Here is a 17622-nt window from a genome sequence, read left to right on the forward strand (position 1 = left end):
AAAATGTTTCCTCTTTTAAAGGACTCCAGTTAACTAATCAAGACCCACGTGGAATGGGTGGAGTCACATCTCCTTCTAATCAAAACGTCCTACCCACAACTGGGTGTGTCACATCTCCAAATGTTTCCACCCTACAATATTGAATCAGGATTAAAAGAAATGCCTACTCCCATCAGATTGTGTCAGGATTAAAACATGACTTTTCTGGGGTATGTAACACTTTCAAACTGGCACATTGGGCTTCTAACTTGCTTCTGTGAGTGCCACCATGTCTGTGTCTGCATTAGGAAATACCCACACCATGCTGCCTCTGCACCCCTATTAAGTTGCCTGGGACTGAATGGTGGAAGGGGTCTTGACTAATAGGTCTGAGTCACAAATCTCCTAAATTCTTTTTTTTTTCCTTCTCTTTTTTTGATTCAGCATTTGTGGAATCCTTTTCTAGTTGCTGTCATCCACCAGAGTGTCAAGCAATTGGGATTTGTCCTTTTTTAAGTTTTTCTGAAGGGAGACTCTCCAGGTGATGTCTTATGTTGTCACATTGGTGAAGTTACTATGATTTGATTTTGGAAAGTCCTTAAAAAAGTCTGGTTGCTTGGAGCAATTCTAAGGTATGTGTATGCTCTCATTAGAGAAAAACAAGTGTGGAGCAGAGGAAGAGCTCAGAAAGCAGTGAGTGCTTTGTAAAGCTGCTGAATTCCTTACCTTTGCGACTATTTAAGTTCTAGAAGAAAACATCCCAATCTAGAGGATTCTTATAAATATGTGTGAATAGGGATGTGTGTATTTTAAATCAGCAGTAATTTTAATTATTCTAATCACAGAATGCTTTCCTGAGCTATTTTGTTTTTTATTTCTTTTACAACTGAATGTACATTTAATTTTTTGACATTTTAAGTAAAATATAATAATTGTAAATCTATATTTGTGCAGTAAGTTTCATAAACCAATTTAAAATTAAAGCAAGTTAGGGAAAAAACTACAGATACAGGCATTAGTGTTTCTTGAATTCTAAATATTAAATACTAATTTAAATATCATTTAACTATCAAAACTATATACATTTTCAAAATATCAAGCAGAAAGTTATTAGAGACACCAACTTAGTTATAGTAATGACCTATGTTACTGAACATTTTCAAGTTTTTGGTTTCAGGAGAATATAAAGACTCAAATGTTTTTATAATTAATATATGAAAAATTTAACCAGTAAAAATGGAAATCTTGGTTAGCTTATCTCTAGGCATATTAAATAAAATATAATCATTGTAAAGTAATGCTTGTATAGTAAATTTCATAAACCATTTAAAGTAACCAGAAAAAATTCTAGATACAGACATTAGAGTCTCTTAAATTCTAAATATTAAATAATTTAATTACCATTTGATTAGCTATCAAAACTGTACATTCTCAAAATATCAAGTAAAAAGTTATTAGAAACATCAGCTTTGTTATAATAATAGCCTAGGCTATTGAATGTTTTCAAGTTTTTGCTTTCAGTAAAATATAAAGATGCAAATGCTTTTACAATTAACATGAAAATTTCATCTCTTATGATATTGTAACATTTAAAATCCATTTTATATAATATTACTATAGCTTTCTTTTAGTTACAGCTTACACAGAACCTCTTTTTCCATCCTTTCACTTTAAATCTGCTTGTATCCTTGGACCTAAGATAAGTCTCTTATGAGTAGCATATATATATCATATTATTTAATTGATTCTGTCAATCTATGGCTTTTAATTTGTGAATTTAGTCCACTGAAATTCAAAATTATTACTTTAAGAGCAGATCTTGTGTATTAGTTAGGGTTTTCTAGAGAAACAAAATCAACAGGGAACACTTGCAAATATGAAATTAATAAAAGTGTCTCACCTGATCTTGGGAACCCAGAGTCCAAAATCCACAAGGCAGGCTGTGAAGCCAACGATTTCGATGGAAAGTCTGGATGAACTCCACAGGAGAGGCTCACCAGCTGAAGCAGGAAGAGAGCCTGTCTCTTCTGAATCCTTAAAAGGCTTCCAGTGATTCGATTATGCACGACTCATTGTAGAAGACACTCTGCTTGGCTGATTACAAATGGAATCAGCTGTGGATGCAGCTGAAATGATCATAATTTAACTCTACGAAGTGTCCTCATCACAACAGACAGTCCAGCAATAGCCCAACCAGATGAACAGGTACCACCACTTGGCCAAGTTGACACATGAAGCTGATCATGACAGTCCACCACTTATCAACTTGGCAGTTTACATACCACCTTTAACCATACCAAATTTTTAAATAATAAACAATAAAACACATTTTTTCTTTCACCTAACAAAATCCAACTGTCCTGTATATAACTGGGAACACATTAAATCTCTCCAGAATGGGTTGCAAATCCTTGGGTAATATTCATTCTTAAACTTGATATCTTACAACTTAAATAGTATAACATAAACAAAACATCATTACAGTCCTCATTTCTGTAACTGATCACGTGGTTGAAGTTCATATTTATCATTATCTTCTTCCACTACCCATTCCATGTTGCTTTTACCCTCAGCAAGCACTTCAGCTGGCCGTGGTTCTTTGCCTGGTGGGGTGACCCAAACCTTCATTCCTGAAGTTTCAGAGCCATTGGTAATCCTGCCTGGATTCAGTTGTTGCAGTTTTCCATTGATTTTAATCACAGGGCATGGTAGTACTAAAAGACACCCTAGGGGATCTCCTATATTCCAAGAAAACTCTTCTTTACCTTCATTATGTACTTGTAGTCTTACTTCCCTCTGATAGTCAGGGTCAATCACCCCAGACAATAAAGTAATCCCCTTCTTGGTTTGTTGATCCAATGACATAAGTAGCCCAAAGTGACCAGGTGACAGTCTTAGATTCCTGTTCAATGGAATCACAGTTGTTTCTCCTGGTGGAAGCACTCCCTATTTTGGAACTAAAACCTGTAGACCAGCAGAGCTCAGGATCACAGGGATAGGAAGCAAAAATTTTCCTAGTGGATCACTAGGGGTAATAGTGAGTGGTACCACTCCCATTTCCACCCCTTGGTTCCTGGACCCATGGATCCTGGCTATGGGAGAAACAGCACCAAACAGCAGATGCTGATTCAGAGCATATACAGTTTCCTGGAGAACATTACCCCAGCCTTTCAAGATATTGCCACCTAGTTGGCACCATAATTGGGTTTTCAAAAGGCCATTCCACCATTCTATCAATCCAGCTGCTTTTTGATGTTGGGGAAAATGGTAAGACCAGAGAATTCCATGGGCATGTGCCCATTCCTGCACTTCATTTGCTGTAAAGTGTGTTCCTTGATCAGAAGCAATGCTAAGTGGAATACCATGACAATGGATAAGGTATTCTGTAAGCCTACGGATGGTAGTTTTGGCAGAAGCATTGTGTGCGTGAAAAGCAAACCCATATCCAGAGTATGTGTCTATTCCAGTTAGAACAAATCACTGCCCCTTCCATAAAGGGAGTGGCCCAACGTAATCAACCTGCCACCATGTAGCTGGCTGGTCACCTTGGGGAATGGTGCCATATCGGGGGCTGAGTGTGGGTCTCTGCTGCTGGCAGATTGGGCACTCAGCAGTGGCTGTAGCCAAGTCAGCCTTGGTGAGTGGAAGTTCATGTTGCTGAGCCCATGCATAACCTCCATCCCTACCACCATGACCACTTTGTTCATGAGCCCATTGGGCAATGACAAGAGTTGCTGGGGAAAGAGGCTGATTGGTATCCACAGAATGGGTCATATTGTCCACTTGATTATTAAAACCTTCCTCCACTGAAGTCACCTCTGTTATGCATTCACATGGGACACAAATATGTTCATATTTTTAGCCCATTCAGAAAGGTCTATCCACATACTTCTTCCCCAGACCTCTTTGTCACCAATTTTCCAATCATGGTCTTTCCAAGTCCCTGACCATCCAGCCAAACCATTAGCAATAGTCCATGAATCAGTATACAAATTCACCTCTGGCCAGTTTTCCTTCTAAGCAAAATGAACAACCAGGCACACTGCTCAAAGTTCTGCCCACTGGGGGGATTTCTCCTCACCACTGTCCTTCAAGGATGCCCCAGAAAGGGGTTGTAATGCTGCAGCTGTCCACTTTCGGGTTGTACCTGCATATCGTGCTGAACCATCTGTAAACCAGGCCTGAGTTTTCTCTTCCTCGGTCAATTCACTGTAAGGAACTCCCTAAGAGGCCATAGCTCTGATCTGGGAAAGAGAAGGTAATGTGGTGGGAGTGGAGACCATGGGCATTTGGGCCACTTCTTCATGTAACTTACTTGTGCCTTCAGGACCTGCTCTGGCCCTAACTCATATAGACCATTTCCATTATACAACAGAGTGCTGCTGCACACACCCAACTTTATGGCTTGGTGGGTCAGACAACACCCAGCTCATCATAGGCAATTCAGGTCTCAAGGTAACTTGGTGGCCCATGGTTAAGCATTCAGTCTCTACTAAGGCCCAGTAGCCAGCCAAAAGCTGGTTCTGAAAAGGAGAGTCGTTATCTGCAGCAGATGGTAAGGCTTTGCTCCAAAATCCTAAGGGTCTGTGTTGTGATTCTCCTATAGGGGTCTGCCAAAGGCTCCAGGCAGCATCTCTATCTGCTACTGACACTTCCAGCACCATTGGATCTGATGGATCACATGACCCAAGTGGTGGAGCAGCTTGTACAGCAGCCTGGACCTGTCGCAGAGCCTCCTCTTGTTCAGGTCCCCACTCAAAATTAGCAGCTTTTCTTGTCACTCGATAAATGGGCCAGAGTAGCACACCCAAATGAGGAATATATTGTCACCAAAATCCAAAAAGACCAACTAGGTGTTGTGCCTCTTTTTTGGTTGTAGAAGGGGCCAGAAGCAGCAACTTATCCTTCACCTTAGAAGGTAATCTCGACATGCCCAACACCACTGGACACCTAGAAATTTCACAGAGGTGGAAGGCCCCTGTGTTTTTGTTGGATTTATCTCCCATCCTCTGACACACAAATTCCTTACCAGTAAGTCTAGAGTAGTTGCTACTTCTTGCTCAGTAGGTCCAATCAACATGATATCATCAGTATAATGGGCCAGTGTGATGTCTTGAGGGAGGGAGAAACACTCAAGTTCCCTGCAGACAAGATTATGACATAGGGCTGGAGAGTTGATATACCCCTGAGGTAGGATAGTGAAAGTATATTGCTGACCTTGCCAGCGGAAAGAAAACTGTTTCTTGTGGTCCTTACTAATAGCTATTGAGAAAAAAGCATTTGCCAGATCAACAGCTGCATACCAGGTACCAGGGGATGTATTGATTTGCTCAAGAAATGATACCACATTCAGAACAGCAGCTGCAATTGGAGTTACCACCTGGTTGAGTTTACGAGAATCCACTGTCATTCTCCAAGACCCATCTGTTTTCTGCACAGGCCAAATAGGAGAGTTGAATGAGGATGTGGTAGGAATCACCATCCCTGCATCCTTCAAGTCCTTAAGAGTGGCAGTAATCTCTACAATCCCTCCAGGAATCCAGTATTGTTTCTGATTTACTATTTTGCTTGGTAGGGGCAGTTCTAGTGACTTCCACTTGGCCTTTCCCACCATAATGGCCCTCACTGCATGAGTTAGAGAGCCAATGTGGGGATTCTGTCAGTTGCTCAGTATGTCTATGCCAATTATACGTTCTGGAACTGGGGAAATAATTACAGAATGGGTCCGGGGGCCCACTGGACCCACTGTGAGATGTACCTGAGCTAAAACTCCATTGATCACCTGGCCTCCATAAGCCCCCACTCTGACTGGTGGACCAGAGTGATGTTTTGGGTCCCTTGGAATTAAGGAGACTTCTGAGCCAGTGTCTAATAATCCCTGAAATGTCTGATCATTTCCTTTTCCCCAATGCTCAGTTACTCTGGTATAAGGCTGTCAGTCTCCTTGGGGAAAGCTTGGAAGAAGATTAACAGTATAAATTTGTGGCAGTGTAACAGAGTTGTCCCCCAAAGGGACCTGGCCTCCCCTTTATTCAAGAGGCTCTGGGTCTGTAAACTGTTTCAAGTCTGGAAATTGATTAAGGGGCCATGACTCTGTGCTTTTGTAATTCAGGTTAGACTTCTGTTCACTTGACCTAGAACACTTATGCTTATAAAGCTCAAAGAAGAATTTAGTAGACTGCCCATCTATTTTACTTCTAGGTATCTTATGTTCTACTAGCCAACACCACAAGTCTCCACAAGTCAGATTATTTTGACTCCTGCTTTGAGTCTGCTATCCAGTATGACAGCCATGCCCACCTTGTCTTTGGCAATTAAATGCTGCCCCCTGGCTTTTACCAATTCAGGATCTGATCATTTCCATTGTGTCTAAGTATTCCAGTTCAGTGACAGCAGTTCTCACGGTAATACCTAACCTACAGAGAAGGGCAACTACAGAGCTCTTCAGGGATGATGGTGCTAGTCTCACAAATTTATTTCTCACTGTTCTGGTAAAAGGTATATCCTCCAGACATTCCTAGGGGTGTAAGAGCAGGCTTTGCATGATAAATCCACTCTAACATTCCAATCTCTCTAAGCCTCTGGATCCCCTCATCTACATTATACCAGGGCAGTTCTGGCATTTCAACCTCAGGTAATGTTGGCCACCTTTTGATCCATGTTTCAACCAAACATCCAAACAAACTGTTAATTCCTTTTCTAACCCCTCGAGCTATAACATTGAATGCAGAATCTCTGCTTAGTGGGCCCATATCAATAAATTCAGCCTGATCCAGCCTTATATTCCTCCCACCATTATCCCACACTCTTAAAATCCATTGCCACAAATATTCCCCCGATTTCTGTCTATATAAATTGGGAAACTCACACAGTTCTTTTGGAGTATAATGTACCTCCTCATGTGTGATACTTTGTACCTCACCTTTAGGGGCCTGTTGGGGCTTTAGTCTAGTTATAGATCAGGAAGAAATGAGGAGTGTTGGGGGTGGGTCATGAAAAGAATTAGAAATATCTTCCAAGCCATTTGCTTCAGGGCCTTTGTTTGCAGTTTCTTCTGGTGAAACAGGATTAATTACTCTAGGGCTAATCCCTTCAGGAGGAGGTTGGGTGGCCAACTCCTCAAGGCAGGCTGGAGGTGGGGTGGTTATGTCCTCAGGGCAAACTAGTACAGGGTCATATAGAGAAGACTCAGCATGACCTAGGGTTTCAACCTCACCCTCGACATCATCACCAATCCATATGTCACCATCCCATTGTTCAGGGTCCCACTCCTTTCCAATCAATGCCCTCACTTTAACGGTAGACACCATGCAAGACTGAGATTGCAGTTTACATTGTAAAGTTCCTACTCTAACAATAAGATTCTGAGTCTTATTTTCAGAGATCTCAAGTCTACAACTACAGGAAATAAGATTTTCCTTCAGGATACTCATAGAAATGTCTACATCTGTCGGACAGCGCTGAAGCTTCTTGTGTGAAGCCTTAAGCCCATCACTTTCACTCCTTAATGCAGCCAGTATGTCTAACAACAACCAACCAATATCTCTGTACCTCTTATTTCTACAAAACTCTGTAAAGGTGTCAAAAACATTATCCCCCAGAGTCTGGCTTCATACAAGCGAATAATTAGGAGAATTGAATGGTGATATTTTGACTATCTCTTTTGCCAACTCACTCCATGGATTGGGAGTGTCATTCTGATTATGGGAATCAGAGTCCTTAGTGTCTTTGAGTCCAGTCAGAGTAGAAAACCATTCATAAAAACCCACTTCTAAGATTCTGTTCCTTAAGAACCACTCCTGGTACCAAGATGTATTAGTTAGGGTTCTCTAGAGAAACAGAATCAACAGGGAACACTTGCAAATATAAAATTTATAAAAATGTCTCACGTGATTGTGGGAACGCAGAGTCCAAAATCCACAGGGCAGGCTGTGAAGCGGCGATTCCGATGGAAGTTCTGGATGAACTCCACAGGAGAGGCTCACCAGCAGAAGCAGGAAGAGAGCCTGTCTCTTGCGAATCCTCCTTAAAAGGCTTCCATTGATTTGATTAAGCATCACTCATTGCAGAAGACACTCCCCTTGGCTGATTACAAATGGAATCAGCTGTGGATGCAGCTGACATTATCATAATTTAATTCTATGAAATGTTCTCATCACAACAGACAGTCCAGCACTTGCCCAACCAGATGAACAGATACCACCACTTGGCCAAGTTGACACATGAACCTGACCATGACATCTTGGGTCTAGGATCTTTTCCTATATCTTTTCCTATATCTATAGAAATAGATATAGATATAGGAAAGTTTCTTAAATTCTCACTATAAATGCTAACATAAATACCATTTGATTAGCTTTCAAAATTGTGAGCATTCTCAAAATATTAAGTAAAAAATTATTACAGATATCAACCTTGCTATAATAATGACCTATGTTACTGAACATTTTCAAGTTTTGGATTTTAAGAAAATATATAAAGTTACACGTTTTTAACAATGAACATATGAAAATCTTATCTTGTGATAACATTTATAATCTACTTTAACTAATATCACTATAGCTATTTGTGCTGTTTTTTAAGTTACAATTTATATAAAGCATATATTTCCAACATTTCACTTTCAATGTTTGCATCCTTGGATCTGAGGTAAGTCTCTTATGAGCAGTATATAGATAGATCATTTATTTGATCCATTTTTGTCAATTTGTTTGTTAATTAATGAGTTTAGTCCATTATTATTCAAATTTGCTACTGTAAAAGCATTTTGTAGGTCTAGCGCCTTATCCTATAGTTTTTACTGACCAGGTCTAAATATTCATTTCCCTCTCTCATTTTTTATCCTTTAAGTTATCCTTGCTAATACTCTTCAATTCTGAACCTTTCTCCAGACCTTGCTCTCTAGTTTTTTTTTTCGGTCGACTGAACTCCCTTTCATGTTTCTTGTAGAGCATGTCCCTTGTTGTCAAATTCTTGTAGCCACTGTTTATCTGTGAAGATTTTAATCTCTCCCTCAATTTTGCAGGATAACTTGGCAGGAAAAAATTCTTGTCTGGAAGTCTTTCTCATTCAGAATCTTAAATATATCATACCACTGCCTTCTCGTCTCTATGGTACCTGCTGGGTAGTCTGAGCTCAGACTTACATAATTTCCCTCATATGTAATAAATCTCTTTTCTCTTGCTGCTTTCATGACTATTTTGCTTCTCTTCAATATTTGACATTCTGATAACTATATGTCTTGGAGTAAGCCTATTTGGATTTATTCTATTTGGGATTCCTTGCACTTGTTTGGTTTGGATATTTACATCTTTTATAAGAGTTGGTGAAGTTTTTCCCCATTGTATCTTCAACTAGTCTTCCTATCCCTTTACTCTTCTCTTCTCCCTCTGGGACCCCAATAATTTTAATATTCATATGCTTCAGGTTGTCTATCATTTCCCTGAAATCAAGTTGCAATTTTTCATCTTTCTTGCCAGCTGTTCTTTTGAACATTCAACTTTGTCTACTCTTCTAATTTGCTTATTCTTTCTTCTGTCTCCTGAAATCACTGTTTTCAGTCTCTGATATGCTTATAATTTGGTCCACAGCATCTTCCATCCCTGCGATGTCTGTTATTTTACTATTTATTCTTTCAAACTCTTCTTTATACTCTCTAGTAACTTCTTAATATCCTTTATATTGTTATGAACAACCTTAATTAGTTGTTCTGAATTCTAAGTTCCCTTGGATAATTCAATTTGGCCATTTGGCTGAGCCATATCTGCCTCTTCTTTATGGAACCTCAGTGTCTTCTTGATGTCTTTTATATCTTTCTGAACATGTTTAAGCAGCTGTTCCATATTCTGTATCTTCTCAGGTGATTTAATTTGGCCATTTGGCTGAGCCATGTCTGCCCGACCCTTCACATACTTTATAATCTTCTGTTGTGGATAGGGCATTTTGTCATCTTAATAAGGTGGTTTTGCAGATCTGTTTCCTTCCCACATCTAAGATTTGGAATCGGGACTCCAGCAATGCTGCCAACTTGGGCACCTGCCGAAATCTGCCAACTCTGGGACTAGGAGATAAATGACATGCACCCCAAATGAAACTTCTCCTGTGTAGCCAAAGGACCTAGTGATCCCCACCCCCCACTCCCCATGGGATATTGCCGGGGTGTGGGACTGGGGATGTCAGCTTCACACAGATGTGGTCTTAAGGTCTGTGGGGGGCGGGGAGCTGCACAAGGACCCTAACAGTTCTCTTTCACCTGCTGGATGTCAGGCCTGCACACTCCACATCTCCCCCTGCCCCCTGGAAAAGGCACTCCTCCCAAACCCTTATTAAACAAACAAACAAAAACAAAAAAAAAACCCAGGCACCCACAGCAGTGCATCACAAAGCAGGGAGTAGGCACTTTACCTTGACTAAGTGGAGTCTGTGCACAAGAAAAGCACATCTGTTTACTACTATCATATAGATTTCCTATCTGAGGCCACTCTTGAAGAAAATCCTTATTTCCATTTAAAGATAGTAGTGAAATGGTATTTATTAGGCTTCTATAAAAAACCAAAGGGACTGAAGAAACCATATAATTCTAAACCATATAATCCTATACTTGGTGAGACTTTCCATTGTTTATGGATTCACCACAGGACAAACAGCAAAATGTTCTATATTGCTGAACAGGTGTCTCATCATTCACCAATATCTGCTTTTTATGTTACTAATCGAAAGGATGGATTTTCCCTTAGTGATAGTATCCTGACTAAGTCTGAGTTCTATGGAAACTCATTATCCGCAATATTAGAGGGAGAAGCATGGTTAACTTCTTGAATAGAGGAGAAGATTATGTAATGACAATGTCATATGCTCATTGTAAAGGAATTTTTTATGGCACAATGACCCTGGAGCTTGGAAGAACAGTCAATACTACGTGTCAAAAAACTGGATATAGTGCAATACTTGAATTCAAACTAAAGTTATTTCTGGGTAGTAGTGATTGTGTTAATCAAATATCAGGGAAACTTAAGAAGTCCTAGCTACTTTGGAAGGCCACTGGGATAGTGAAGTTTTTTATTAATGATAAAAAGACGGATAATTCAGAGATTTTCTGGAATCCAACACTTGACATTAAGCAATGGAGATTAATAGGGCACACTGTAAAATTTGAAGAGCAGAGAAATTTTGAATCAGAGAAGCTCGGGCAGCAGGTAACTCGAGCCATTAATGCCAAAGACCAAACAGAAGCTACTCAAGAGATATATGTTTTAGAAGAAGCTCAAAAACAAGCTGCCATGGATTGAAAAAAAGTGAAGAGTGGGCTTGCAAGTTATTTGAACTTGATCTACTCACAGAAGAATGGCATTGCAAGTTTGCAGATACTCGGCCATGGGACCCACTTAATGATATGATACAGTTTGAAAAAGATATTATTATCCAGACCAAAGTGAAACATCGCATGCCAATGGTTAGTGTCCTAAGAATGAAGCATAAACCAACCAGGCAACAGAAGAAAGTGGCAAAAGGCTATTCTTCCCCAGAACCTGATATCCAGGACTCATCTGGAAGTGAAGCCCAATCAGTGAAACCAAGTACAAGAAGAAAGAAAGGGATAGAATTGGTAGTCATCCAAAGTTCCATTGAATCTATAAAACAAACACAGGAAGAAATTAAAAGAAATATTAAGGCTCTTCGAAATCATTTAATTTCAAGAACACCTGCCATGGATTATTTTCTGCAAGAGAAAGGCTGCTTCATCATTTTCCTCCGATATTGCTTCAAGTAATAATAAACTTCATGTTTAACTAAAAAAGAAAGAAAGAAAGAAATAAAAGCACATGTGTATCTTCCAAGTTCATCACAGGCACTCCCAGCTATCAGCCCAAGCTCCTGTGGGGTGGAGTTTTGACCTAGAACATTCACCCCATTTTCTCCATCCAATTTCTCAGTTTTTTGCCCAGCGCCTCCCTATGCAGGGCAGATCTGCCATTCAGCTCATTTTTTTGTGTCTCTCATTGTTGCAGGGAGGCAGGGCAACTTTGTCTTCTTCTAGTCCGCCATCTTACTGGAAGTAACTCCTGATCTATTTCAAGTCAACTAATCTTCTTTTAAAATATTGAAAAAATGATTTTATCTTGCATATTCAATGAAAGCTTTCTTTAGGAAAGTGGAGAGACACATTAAGGTGGATGGTTACAAAAATAAATATATTAATTCAATAGCTTTCCCACACACCACAATAAATAAAAATATGAAGGTAAAATATTCCACTTACATTTAAAACTAAATAACATCCAATATCTAGAAATAGTTTTAAAAAGAAATATTCAGGAAATGGCTGAATAAAATTATAACATTTTATATGATAACTTGACAAAAAGATTTGAGACTACAGTAGAGATTTAAGTAAATTGTAAGGCATACTTTTAAAAAAGTGAGTTTGATTTCTAAAAAGAAGTCAATTCTGCTTAATTTCACTCTGCATGCAGTAACAATCAGTATCCTCATGTTTTGGGAGGGTAGGAGTTGAGGTACTTGGCAAAATTATTAGGACTTTCACTTTTTTCACATTTTTTATAAATCACTTACAATGATACTTACCTTTGTAATATACTAAGTTAAATTTAATCATCTTAAAAAACTATAGCACCATATCATTGACAACTTATACATCCAGGATATAGAACATTTCTATTATCACAAGGATGTCATGTTGTCCCTAAATAGTCATGTTTACTACCTGCCTCCATACATCCTGCTTAACATGCTGCAATGACTAATGTGCTTTCCATTTCTGAAATTTTGTCATTTCAAAAGTTACATATATATATATGTAATCATACAGTTTGTAACTTTTTGGGAATGACTCTTTTTTTTTCACTCAGTGTAATTATCTGGAATTATTTTTTTCACTCAGCATAATTCTAAGCATGTACCAATAGTTAATTTTTACTGCTGAGTCCCTGGTATAGAGAGACCACATTTAATCATTCACCTTTTGAAGTACATCAGGGTTGTTTCCAGTTTTTGGTTATTATGCATAAAGCTGCTATAAACAATTGTACACAGATTTTTGTGTGACTGTAAGTTTTCATTTCTTTAAGATAAATGCATAAGAGTGAAATAAAGGTGGTTTTAAATGAAGGCTATTCCATATTAAGGGATTTCATACTTTTAGAGAGTTCTTTAGCAAGAGTGTTCCTTTCTGACTTCAACTGAAAAGTTGTGAAGAGAAAGTTCATTAAGCTAACAGGAAGTGTTTGTATAGCTTCTGATACAGAGGGTGGGCAAAAAAAAAGAATAGGTGAAAAGAGAATGGGGAGTCATTATGCTTTAAGATATCCTTAGGTTGATAAGCTGAGGCAATTTCAAGCAAAATTCCATGAAGCATAAGGACTTTTTTGGAAGTTCCAAAGTAGGACAGAAGGCAGTTGGATGATCTCAGGGCTTCTGGTTGTGCCCTTTAAAGTAATAATTAAGTGACTGAATTTGAGATTTCTGTTTAGTTAATAATGGTACACTCCTAAATTATGGTTAAAAAATGAATAAAGCAACATCTCACTGCTAGGAATTCACTTAAAGTAGAGTTATGGTTTAAACTTGGGTTTATATTCTAAAATCATTTTTCTTTACCTTGGTTTTATTGTAGGGAAGATGCATTCTTTTTTTTTCTAGAATTGAAAATAGTTGCATTCTTACAAATGTTTTGGAGAGGTTATTTATTATAGTAAATTAGGACCCTTAGTCTCCTTCAGTTGGATGACACCAACACAGAATTTTAAAAGATGCATTTATTTGAACAGAACACATTTCTAACGTGACTCAGCTAAGCTGACCGGCAAAGTGTATGTAATATGCATCTGCTTCCATAAAACAATTTTATTATAGGATCTCACATACTTCAGAAACAGAGTAGAAAGGTTGTAACAATGTCAGAGAACCTAAATACTACCCACAGTTGCATTATAATTTAATATTCATTGAGTGCAAGTAGTGGGTTAGACTTTCTATAAAACAGAGCAAGGAAAGCTGGTTCCTGTCCTCTGGACAACCAGTCTGTAAATCAAACAAATATTGAGCCCTTTGATTCTTTACAAAAACAAAGCACAGGAAGTTATCTGTAATAGAGTCATTCTGTTTAAATGAAAGCTCAAAATTGAACTATAGTGCCTTGTCTCAAGTGTTATAGTAGTCAATGAATAGTTTGTGATTGCTTAATCTACTCATGGAAAATTTATTTAAACTTAAAATAGTTCACATCATTCATTTTATAATATTTATTAAACACTTAATATATGCAAACCTAAGTGGAACAAGGGTGTAGGTAGAAAAATGTGTGATCTTTGGGGCAATGATGTATTATCCAATGTGACTGCACTGCAGTCATGAAGCTCATGTTGTCGAAACATGGACAACAGTAGCTTAAATAAATAGGGTTTTTTTTTTTTTTTTTTTTGCACATAGCAAGAAGTAAGAAGATAGGCAATCATTGGCATTGTTTACACTGCTCACAATGCTATCAAGAATACAAGTTTTTTCTAGCTTTTTATTGTGCCTTTCCTTCATTTTCCAGCTGTACCCTCTTCTGCTTGAAGGTCTGTGGTTGTTTTTGTTTTTTCCCATGGTTTTTAATATGGCTACTAGAGCAACAGACATCATATCTGTGCAGGAATAGGGAAGAGACATGCCAACCACAACTGTCTCTTGTATATAGAAATCAGAAGTTATTCTTAAAGTCCTCCAAAAGATGTTTCCTGATATCTTATTAGTTAGAAAAGAATCATATGGTTAGTCTTAGGAATGCAGAGGGTGAAAAAATGACTGTTTGGCACAGGGTAAAAACATGATTGGTGTTTTAAGATGATTATGATTTACTTCCTCAGATGAACAAATTGCTGGCCCAAACAGATGGGAGTTTTGTTTCTGTGATGTGCAGATCACTTGATACAAATGGGAGCTCTGTAAGAAACAAAGGAGAGAATGGCTGTTGGTGGGCAACTTATAGTTTTCCACAGAGGAAGAGGAAAATGAAGATGATGACAAAGTCTTGGACATCTTTTAGGTAAGATTAGGATTATTAACAAGTGAATAGTGTTTAATAGAGCCTCCAATGAATGGCTTAGGTGCTCATAAACTATATAATCTTTGTAAGACTTTTAGGTTATATTGTGATTATAATAATTTTCATGATATTCAATTTTATGTCCTGTAAAAAACAATTTGCAAAGTAGGTCTTAAAAGGGGGGACTTCTGCAACCTGTTTAGCAAAAGAAGCAGGAAAATATGAGAAGAGAGAGATCATTTCATCCACCAGAAGCCAGATCTATTCTGACACTGTGTAGATGGCTTCAGAATTCCATTTACATTTCAAGTAGGGAGATTCATATTTCTCTACAAGTTGGAAGTAATAGAATACCGTGGTCTGTGTTCTAAGGCTTTCTTTCTAGCCCATGGAACACTTGCTCGTAGGACAATTTGCTAACACTTAGCTGGCCAACAAATACATATAGAGTGTCCTGTGTTTAAATATATCACTGTGTGTCACGATGTTATGCTTGAAGCATTCATTTAATTAATTTCCTTTCTCTTAAATTATATTTAAATTACCACAAAAATATAAATAGTCTTTGACCTAAAATGACAGTCAGCAGGAAGTCAGAAATACCCTTATTTATAATATTTTAGAAAAGAAATAAAATTCCTTTTAAGGAAAGTGTTGCAAAGAAAATCTCTTTGAGAGTTTAATCATGTTTTTTTCCTATTTAGCAAATATGGATGTGTATGGGAAATCATCAGTGATGATTGGCTAACCCCTTGACCTTTCATAAGTTTCTTTTTCTGTTGTTTATTAAATTACTTTTGTAATACATTCTCTATCTTTGTAAGTAGTATAACCGCCATCGTTATTTTCTTAAAAGCTATAGTACATAGTTGTTTCCTTATTTAAAAATGAAAGAATATAGGGGTATACAAAGAGTAGATTCAGAGGCATGTTCAGGAAAGAGGGAGAGATGGCTATACATTAATATTTCTGTTATGCCATGTTGCTTTCCTATGGGAAAGTATGAACACGTGAATCATTAAGACATGTTAACCATGAAGTGAAGTCCCTGTGGCTGTTTCACTTGGAGAAGCGAAATTGTATAATGTCACTAAGGCAGATTTAGTCAACAGGAACCAAGATTTGATGCAATGACATAAACAGAGACACAAGTATAGATGATATTGTAATTTAAAACATCGGGTGATTTTTAGCTGACCTTAAAGACCATCTAAGAGCATTTTATCAGAATTTCTGAATTGTCATTCTCACATTGGTTGCGCTACTCTTACTTGGAGTGTTGTTTTGCCATATTTACTGGAAATTAAGGGCTTTTATAGTTGGGGGCCAAGTAATGCAGCTTAGGACCACAAGGCATGTTTTTGGAGGGTTTGTACAAGGCTGTATTTGTAAAAACTGTGGCTCTCTAGAATCTGTAGGTCACTTCAAGACACTTGCATATTCAAATTGCATGTATGAAACTTTGTACTTACATTGAGATTTTTCTTTACTAATATTTTGATATATTTTCCTTTTGTTTCTGTGGTGTGCAGGTCACTCATTACAATTTTCAGTGAATTGCTTAAGGTTTTCCTCACAAATGCGATTTCGTCAAATGAGGGTGGCTGTAATGGGTTATTTGAGATGTACAAAGAGGATAAAATCACAGGGCATTCCCTTAACTGTTGTGGACCAGAACTCAAGTGGATGATTCCTTCCTCTCTCCCTTGCTCTGTCCTTCCATCCTTCCTCCCTAGGTAGTGTGTATCTTCTCTTTGAGTAGATATTTTAGTAATAAGATTTGACAAGAGAGAAGAACAAACATAGGCTCATAACTAAAGAAAGAACTAGAGGCCTGGTGCTCTCATTCTTGACTCAGTGCTCTTTCATTGGGTACTAGGGGATAAGTTATAACAGTACAACATAGTTTCATAGACTATTACATATTTTCAGAGAGTACTCAACTGAATTCCAGAATATAATCTAGGCAATTTAGAGTATTTTGTCCAGAATGCAGCACAGCCCAAGCAGCGCAGCATACCTCATCTCAGCATTCACAGCTCAGCCCAGATGTTTGGAGATGCAGAAAGGAATTGCCCCCAGGGAAAGGTGGTGGAACCCAGAAGCCAGGAGAGAAGGCCACCAGACATTGTCCTGTGCCTTCCCATGAAGCTACAAAGAACAGAGGCAGGCTGACATGCCAAAGAGCCCTTGTGCTGGTGATGGAGACCCTTGCCCTTGCTGTAATGAGTCAAACTGATGCAAACAAGCTGATAATCTTCACCAGATAGCTGCAAACCTTGCATAAACAATCCTGCTTGTGTGGGTTGCTAATTAAAGGACTATGACCTAAGGACACCCTGTTCCAGACTACTCATGTCCCCTCGCAGTGCATATACCCCATGCTTCCCTTGTAACTCACTTCTTTCTTGATCCTATTTCCACCACAACCTCTCTTTGTAACAAACAGCCTTGAAAACTGCCCATGAACCCAGCCCTTTTGAGCAGTAACCTCTTTTTTGGTGGTACTCCAGCATGCATGTTACTTTAGCTCAATAAATTTCTTCTGTACTTTGAAAAAAAAATAGAATATTTTGTCCAGGAAATAACTCCTTTAT

The 17622-nt window shown here is 38.3% G+C and overlaps 1 protein-coding gene across 1 annotated transcript in view; it reads left to right on the plus strand.

The window, feature by feature from the left end:
* Positions 1–11772, plus strand: part of LOC143668594 (oxysterol-binding protein-related protein 8-like) — a 48084-nt gene extending 36312 nt beyond the window's left edge. The window contains 6 exon segments of the mRNA XM_077143260.1: positions 10394–10780; positions 10783–10989; positions 10992–11035; positions 11037–11262; positions 11265–11729; positions 11732–11772. Coding sequence (XP_076999375.1) covers positions 10394–10780; positions 10783–10989; positions 10992–11035; positions 11037–11262; positions 11265–11729; positions 11732–11772 — 1370 coding nt within the window.
* Positions 11773–17622: the final 5850 nt, after the last annotated feature.

The sequence above is a fragment of the Tamandua tetradactyla genome, chromosome 24 (assembly GCF_023851605.1).
Source record: "Tamandua tetradactyla isolate mTamTet1 chromosome 24, mTamTet1.pri, whole genome shotgun sequence".
NCBI classification, from domain to species: domain Eukaryota; kingdom Metazoa; phylum Chordata; class Mammalia; order Pilosa; family Myrmecophagidae; genus Tamandua; species Tamandua tetradactyla.